The 8892-nt window shown below is 33.8% G+C and overlaps 1 protein-coding gene across 1 annotated transcript; it reads left to right on the top strand.

The window, feature by feature from the left end:
• Window positions 1–4213: 4213 nt before the first annotated feature.
• On the top strand, window positions 4214–6202 carry LOC124935075. Its single transcript, XM_047475537.1, has 2 exons — window positions 4214–4374; window positions 5815–6202. The coding sequence occupies exons 1-2, from the start codon at window positions 4214–4216 to the stop codon at window positions 6200–6202; spliced, it is 549 nt and encodes a 182-aa protein (XP_047331493.1).
• The last annotated feature ends 2690 nt before the right edge of the window (window positions 6203–8892 follow it).

Raw genomic sequence — 8892 nt, 5'->3', positions numbered from 1 at the left:
TAATAATAATCTTCTTCTTCCTTCTCTTTTACCTAGATACGTTTGTATGTGTTTATTATATTTATATCTAAATAATATCAATGGTTAAGAAGAACAAGAAGAATTGAGAAAGCCTTATTTTGACAGTTGACAAGTCGCTATTTGATTTATTATTAATACTCAAAGCTTAACTAGAAATAGACGTTACTAATATATAAATATATATATATAATAGTCCGGGAATGAAATATGGGCTCGTTCCTCTGTATTATTTTAATAACCCACAATTTGTAAAATAAAATTAGTCTACCGTTTTGGGCTTAAGTCTAATAATAATAATATATCACACTCTCCTTATGTGTAAAGTGTAATATGAAGCAATATAATTAAAAATAAAAGAGAGGATAAGAAATATAATATTTTTATTTAATTATATATATATATATATATATTAGTATTAAAATTTTCTAATATTTATCTTTTTTTTTTATTTTAATATTATTAATTTTAAATTAAAAGTATTGAAATTATTTATTTATTGTATACATATTAATTAAAAATATAAATAAATTGATTAGTTGGTTTTTAATATTTGTTTTAACTTATATATTACAATTTTTTTTTACATGATTAAGAAATCACTTTAACATATAATTTGCTTTATATAATAGTTCTTTCGTTTATAGTTAAAAATTTAATTAAAATAGTAACAATAGTTTTATCAAATTTTTTAATTAAGAAAAATTAGTTTAATAATAATTTAAATAATAATTTATAATTTCTTTATTTAATTTATTTTATGTGTATAAATAAAAATTAGTATAAATAATAATTTTAATATTATTATATAACTTATTAAAATTAATATTTATATGTATAATAAGTTAATATTTATGAATGTAAATAATGATTTTTATAAATATTATGTAATTATATCATACTAATAAATAAAACTTATTTAAAGCCATTTATTTCGCGTTTTATTTATTTATTATTATATTTATTTTAACTTTTTTATACTTATACCCAAATTATAAACAAAGAAAATCTAAATCTAAATGATATCAAAACAGCTGTTTCTCTCCTTCTAGTTTATCTTCTTCTTTATCTTCAGTCCTTCCTCAATCTCTTCCCCAATCTGAGACACGGCGGTTTGACATTTATCCCGAAAAAAACATATTTAATGTATAATCAACTTATGGTATATATATTTTAATATTCACATCATGATGAGATTGTGAGAAGTTTCTTAGTATATAAAAGAAATTTTTTTCACAACTAAAATCTCATATCGAAAGATGATGAAAGTGGGAGAAATTTCTTAGTCCATAAAAGAAACTCTTATCCTTTAGTCTATTGAACCAAATATTTGTATATCTTCTTCCTTATTAATTGATAGTCTTAGTGTTTGAAGATATATGCAACATTTGACTGAACTCCGTTATCAAATTCTTAGTGTGTTCTTTCTTTTGTTTCTTTTTTTATTATGTCAGTTTTTTCCACAACAAGTGATATCAGAGTTAAAGGTTCACCTTTGGCATGGCAGTTGAGTCTTTAAAAAAGACATCAACTCCTTCATCATCATTGATAAGGATCCCGATGTCGAATTTGAAATTTGCGGTAGAAATATTTGATGGAACTGGGCATTTCAGCACGTGGAAATGTGAAGTTCTAGATTGTTTTTTCCAACATTGTATAGATGTTGTTATTGAGGTCAAAAAATCATATGGTATAAAAAAAAGAATGGAGTATCATGAATAGATTAACGTGGGAAACAATTTGATCGTACCTATTTAAAGAGTAGAATTATAACGTGGGGAACAATCGAAATTCCGCACATGAACTATGCCAAGCATTTAAGGACAAATTTCTAAAGAAGAGTTGTCTGAATCTTATGAAAAAGCGATTGTTCCGATTTGATTACCAGTCAGGTACCACCATGAATGAAAACATCACTAAGTTTAATGAATTAATAGAAGATCTTTTAAATCTCGATGTAAAATTTGTGGATGGAAATCTGATATTGATGTTGTTATTGTCCCCTCCTTATGAATTTAAACATTCAAAAACAATGTTATTTCATGGGAAGGGAAATGTATATCTTGATGTTATAAGTTTTGCTTTATATAGTCACAAATCGAGAAAGTATGACAAAAATAAAAATAAAATAGCTACAACAGATGAAGCATTGGTGGTCAGGGGTCATCAATAAAGCAAATCAAAAAGGGGACGAGGAAGCTCCAAAAGTAAAATTACCAAAGATGAATGTGTTTTATGTAGTGAGAAAAGATATTGGAAGATTAACTACCTAAGTTGAAGAAGAAATAAAAAGATTCCGAAGATGCAAATGTTGAATAAACAAAGGTGATGCAGATTTATAATTTTCTTTGTCGATATCACACACAACATCACATCCTGACGCGTGAATATTGGACTCAGCCTGCACTTATCATATGACACATGTTTAAGAGTGGTTCTTGACATTAAAGAACTAGATAGTTGTGTTGTTTTAATGGGAGATGTTAATACATGTAAAATAAAAGGGTTATATTCAATCAAGCTAAAAAATGATGATAGATATACCAGAATTATCTAAGATGTTCGGTATATACCGAATATGAAAATTAATCTCATTTCTTTGGGGAGTTTTGAAGTCAAAAGGCCTACATGTGAAAATAGAAAACATGATTCTTAAAATAATCTCTAGAGTACTAATGATGTTGAAAGTTGTCAAAAAAAAGTAATAATTTGTATTACTATCAAGTCAGTACAGTTAATGGGACATCAACAGTTGTATCAATTTTTGGCATTAGTAAGGAATCGAATGAACAAAGCTATAGTATATGCATTTGGGACAAACTAGTGAGAAATCTATGCAAACTCTTGTTAAACAAGGATTGCTGAAAGGTACACAAATTTGTAGATTAGATTTTGTGCACATTGTATTCTAGGAAAACAAAGGTGGGAAAAATTTGGCATTGTCATCCATAATACCAAGGTATTTTGGACTATGTGCACTTAAATGTTTAGGTCCTGCCAAAATCATATCTCTAGGAGGGTAGAAATTATTTTGTTACTTTTGTTGATGATTTTTGAAGAAGAATTATGTGTTTACAATGAAGAACAAATATGAAGTATTTTAGATTTTTCTTAAATGGAAAACTCAAGTTGAGTATTAGGCAAGAAGAAAGATCAAAATTCTTCGAACTGATAACAGTGAATAATGCAAAAACGATCCATTCCAAAAGTTATGTCAAGAGTGTGACATAGTTCAACACTTCACAGTAAGAAAAACAACACAACAAAATGGAGTATCAGAACGTATGAACATAATATTGGCGGAGAAAGTTCATTATATGTTGTCTAATGTTGGGTTAGACAACAAATTTTGGGCAAAAGTTGTGACACACGCTCAATATTTGGTAAATCTTCTACCATTATCTACACTTGATGACAAGACTCCATTAGAGGTATGGTTTGGAAATTTTATAATTTATTATGATTCTTTGCATAATTTTGTTTATATAGTATATTATCATGTACTTGAATCAAAGTTATATTCACGAGCAAAGAAGACTCTCTATATTTACTACTGGAGTTAAATAATATCGCCTTTAATGTTTGGTTGTAAAGAAAACCATTATTAGAGATGTTACTTTTGACGAATCTTCAATAATGAATAAGGCAACACCACACAAGAATGATAGTACTTCGTAACTTGTGGAGTTTGAGCAGATAAAGATAAGACCAACTCAGGTGACTCTCTGACGATAGACGAAGAGTAAGATGAGTAAAAGGTTCTGACCCAAGAACTTTCACAACAACGTGAATCAATTGTTATGAACATACACAAACGATTTATTCAAAAATCAGCTCGGTTTATTGACATATCGACCTATGCACTTCTAGTCATAAATGAATTCCATCTACCTTTTCAGATGTCATTTGAAGTACTGAAAATAGAAAATAAAAAGGTGTTATGGAAGATGAGATGAAATCTCTTCAAAAGAATGAGACATTCAAGTTGTCGCATCTACTAAAAGGGAATAAGGCAATTGGTTGTAAATGAATCTTTGCTAAGAAAGAAGGATTCCCCTAAAAAATTAATGTTTACTACAAGATAAGATTGGTAGCTAAAGACTACGCTCAGAAGGAAGAAGTTTATTATAATGAGGTATTTTCTGCTGTTGTTAAACACTCTTTCATTAGAATTTTATTGGCCTTGGTAGTGTAGATGAATTTAGAGCTAGCTCAACTAGATGTAAAAACCGCATTTCTTTATAGTCGTTTGAACGAGGAAATCTTCATGTCTCAACCCGATGGATTCAAAGTTGCAAATGTTACGAAAATGCAAGTTAAAAAACCTAAATCTTTATTGGGATTGAAGGGGCCAAAGTGAGTATTATTGTAAGTACTAAAATTTTACATACCCAATTTATAAATATTAAAATGATTATTTTGAATAAAAAAATCAAAATAATTAAAATCAAGGTCAAAACATGGTTTAAATAATTAATTAGTTTAATTATTGTGATAATTAAATTATAATTAATTAAGGATAATGACCAAGAAAATAAATAAAATAATTTGGGATAAATGTTATACTCATTTTATTTAAAACTAATTCTAATAAAAAAATAGTTGAAATTAAAATAAATAGTTTAGGATAAATGTTATATCAATTTTATCCAAAATAAATTATTTATTAAACCCAAAAATATACAAAACAATTAAAATAAATTGGCAAAATATATGTCATACCTATTCAAAATATATATTACATTTTTAAGATTGAAAATGGAGCAAAATGGATTGAAAAAAATAATTTCTAACAAGCTCTAAGGCTGAAAATCGTCTGTCGTCCCATATGACTGAAACTCAAAAGAACCGTTGTAGTAGGAGTCACAGCCTTCAGATGAATGTTGGATCATCATCCAACACCCAAGAAGACAACGTATCGCCCGCTGCAACGAAAAAATACGCGTTCGCGAATTAGTGGATCACCAAATGACTGCTTCAACGTCGTCTCCTCAAATGTAGACAAAACGCCCAAGCGTTGATAGAATGTAGGTGGAACACCCAACATCCGCGCATGCTGTCACGACTCAATCTTCCTGGCCCAAGAAGAGGAGGCTTAAGAAGAATGTCACGACCCAATCTTCCTGGACCAAGAAGAGGAGGAGGCCTAAGCCCGCTTAAGCCCAACGCAAGGAATATTCTAGCTGGAAGGAAGGTGCTTGATTAACGCATCACTATTGAGAGTTGAAAGGCATGTCCTTGATTAGAACATCACTAATTGATACTTCAAAGAATGTCCTTGATTAGTCCATCATTGATTGACAATTATAAAGAATCCCTAAATTAGTGCATCATTGATTGACACTTATAAGGAATGCCCTAAATTAGTGTGTCATTAATGTAATAGCTAGAATTAGTCCTATAAATACCTGTGAGGTATTACATTGTAAATCACCAAGTATTCAAGTGATACAATATTATTCTTTGTAAGAGTTTTCTCTCTCTCTATAATTCTTGTGTCAATTTTATTAAACGTCGAGTGTTGCGTCGAGTAAGGCTGACTAGTTACATGTTCTTGAGGAGATCATAACTAGTGCCGCACGGATCGTCAGTGAAAAACTGAGTCCGTTACAATTGGTTCAAAGCTGAAATGACGAAGAGGTCGGATGAAAGTTCAAAGGTCGTGGAAGAAGTAGAGAATCTTTCCCACGGGACCGAAGAAGATGATAGGAACTCTCGCAAAGTTTAGGTGGGAGGATCCGAAGCTACCAAAGAAAGAGAAATATCAAGAGACGTTATCGTTGACATTATCTCCAGGTTGGAGAAGGTAGAACTCACTGTGGCGTACAGACAAGATAATGTCGGGGACCTAGAGGAACACATTACCGAGCTTGAGATGGAGAAAGACGAGCTCCGAGAAGGAATGCAAGGTGCCCTGAACGAAGGCTTGTTCAAATGTCAAGAGCAAACTCAGATCGTGGAGCAGACCCTCCTTGGTGAAATCAATACCTTGACCGAGAAACTCGAGGTAATGTCATCTAAATTACAAGCCACCGAAGAGAATGTGGCATTACTCAAGAAGGCGGTTACGCAAGAGTGCGGACGTGCGCCTGTAGGAGTCCCCAATCGGATAAGGATAGACGTTCCAAGACCTAAAGCGTATTTAGGCGAGAGGAATGCGAAAGAGATCGACAACTTCTTATAGAGTCTGGACCAGTATTTCAAAACACTCGGCCTAGTAGAAGAGGCGAGGAAGATAGATACTTCCACGACATACCTGGAAGACACCACAATGCTGTGGTTGAGGAGAAGAAGTAGTGACCTAGAAAGAGGTCTACGTTCTATCAATAACTGGGGTGAATTCAAGGAAGAACTTAAGAGACAGTTCTATCCTAAAAACGCCATTCGAGAAGCAAGGGCCAAGTTGCGGCGACTCTCACATAAAGGGAGTATTAAGGAGTATGTCAAGGAGTTCATCGCTACTCTCCTTGAAATCCTTAATTACTCAAACGACGAAGCTTTGTTCGCCTTCACTGATGGTCTACAAATGTGGGCGAAGCTGGAGTTGGAACGGCGTGGTGTCCAAGATCTAAACACCACTATTGCCGTGGCTGAATCACTTTTCGAAATGAGAAGGCAAGAGAAACCAAAGTCGAACTATGAGAGGAATGACAAGGGGGAAAATAGTGGAAACCATATCTACAACACCCAATTAAGTCTACCAAACCTAATGGTAGAGAAGATCGGGAGGAGAAACATGTAGAGAGACCCCGGATAAAGTGTTTCTTTTGTGAAGGGCCGCACAAAGAAAGAGAGTGCCCTATGAAGAATAAACTATCAGCATTGATGGAGGAGCAAGAACGCCTTTACGATGAAGCTCGACTGGGGTTGTTAAACCTAATAAGTGCTATTACAACAGAGTTTAATGAGTCAAAGTCCGTGAAGAAAGGACGACTATTTGTGGAAACTAAAGTAAGAAATCACATGGTTAAAGCTTTATTGGATACGGGAGCCAACAACAACTTTTTAGAGGTAAAGGAGGCAGGAATGGGAATTCGGTACACTAAGGAGAAAGGGTGGCTTAAAACAGTCAACTCGGCACCAAGTGCAACTTATGGAGTTGCTCGTAATGTAAAGATCAACTTGGGGGAGTGGACTGGCCTTCTAGATTTCTCCATTATTGACATGGATGACTACAAAATGGTTCTCGGCATAGTATTCCTAGACAAGGTAAATGCAATCCTACTCCCTTCTGCCAATATGATGTACATTTTAGAGCAAGGCAATACTCGCACAATACCTTTAACAAGAGAGGGCAAGAGAGAAACTAGGCACCTATCGGCCATGCAACTCTCAAAAGGTGCAGAGAAGACTCACCCATCATCTTTTGTCATCGTGAAAGAAGATGAGAAAATAGTGTCTAAAGAGAAGATACCTCCAGAAGTTACAACTGTCTTAAAGAAAGGTCATGCTGTAATGCCCGCTGGATTATCATAGAAACCCCACCATAAGAGAGAGGTGAATCACAAAAGAGATTTAGTCAAATGTACTAAACCATCGGTGGCAGTTCTTTATCGCATTAAACTACCCAAACTGGAGGAATTAAAGAGGCAACCAGAGGAGTTTCCCTTCAAGAAAGAGAAGTGAAAATTAGCCAAGACCGCCAAAAGAATGAAGAATTGGGAGGACAAGAAGATAAGACACTTGGAGTTTGGAGGAAACAGAGTGATAGTAAAACTTCTCCTCCATCAAGAGAGACGATTTTCCAAAGTTCACAAGGGGCTTGTGAGGCAATACGAAGGCCCTTTCTTAGAGAAGAAACGGGTTAGAAAGTCAGTATGTCACTCAAAACTTTTATCTTATGTGGAGACACCATCCAGACCTACAAGGAGGAAGCGACGAGGATGTCGCCAGATTGAGTGGGGGAGAATGTCACGGCCCAATCTTCCTGGCCCAAGAAGAGGAGGCTTAAGGAGAATGTCACGACCCAATCTTCCTGGCCCAAGAAGAGGAGGAGGCATAAGCCCGCTTAGGCCCAACGCAAGGAATATTCTAGCTGGAAGGCAGGTGCTTGATTAACGCATCACTAATTGAGAGTTGAAAGTCATGTCCTTGATAAGCGCATCACTAATTGATACTTAAAAGGAATGTCCTTGATTAGTCCATCACTGATTGACAATTAGAAGAAACCCATAAATTAGTGCATCACTGATTGACACATATAAGGAATGCCCTAAATTAGTGTGTCATTAATGTAATAACTAGAATTAGTCCTATAAATATCTGAGAGGTATTACATTGTAAATCACCAAGTATTCAAGTGATATAATATTATTCTTTGCAAGAGTTTTCTCTCACTAGAATTCTTATGTCAATTTTATTAAACGTCGAGTGTTGCGTCGAGTAAGGCTGACTAGTTACTTGTTCTTGAGGAGATCATAACTAGTGCCACACGGATCGTCAGTGAAAAGTCATAGCCCATTACAACGCGCGCCCATAACGTCGTCGTTTTTTCCTCCCTTAATGCTCAAATGTGGAACGTCAAAACATCGTCGTTTCTATAGAGAAGATATATGATTGAAAAGGAATAATTGTATATATGAAACAGAAATGTACAAGTTATTTATATTACAATTTGTTATATGTAAAGTCTAAATATGTGGAGCAATTAGCTGTGCAATCACTAAGATTATGGAGGAATATATTATGACTTGATTGCATCTTTGACTTGCAGATTTTGTGGAGCAATTAGCTGTGCAATCACTATGATTATGAAGGAATATATTGTGACTTGATTGCATCTTTGACTTGCAGATTTTGTGGAGTAAGATTGTCTGGTTCCTTAACATTCCCCCCTCAAGATGGACCTTCCATTGAAGAGGCCAATCTTGGATA

The sequence above is a fragment of the Impatiens glandulifera genome, chromosome 4, assembly GCF_907164915.1.
Source record: "Impatiens glandulifera chromosome 4, dImpGla2.1, whole genome shotgun sequence".
Taxonomy (NCBI): Eukaryota; Viridiplantae; Streptophyta; class Magnoliopsida; order Ericales; family Balsaminaceae; genus Impatiens; species Impatiens glandulifera.
This window is presented reverse-complemented; position numbering and strand designations above follow the sequence as displayed.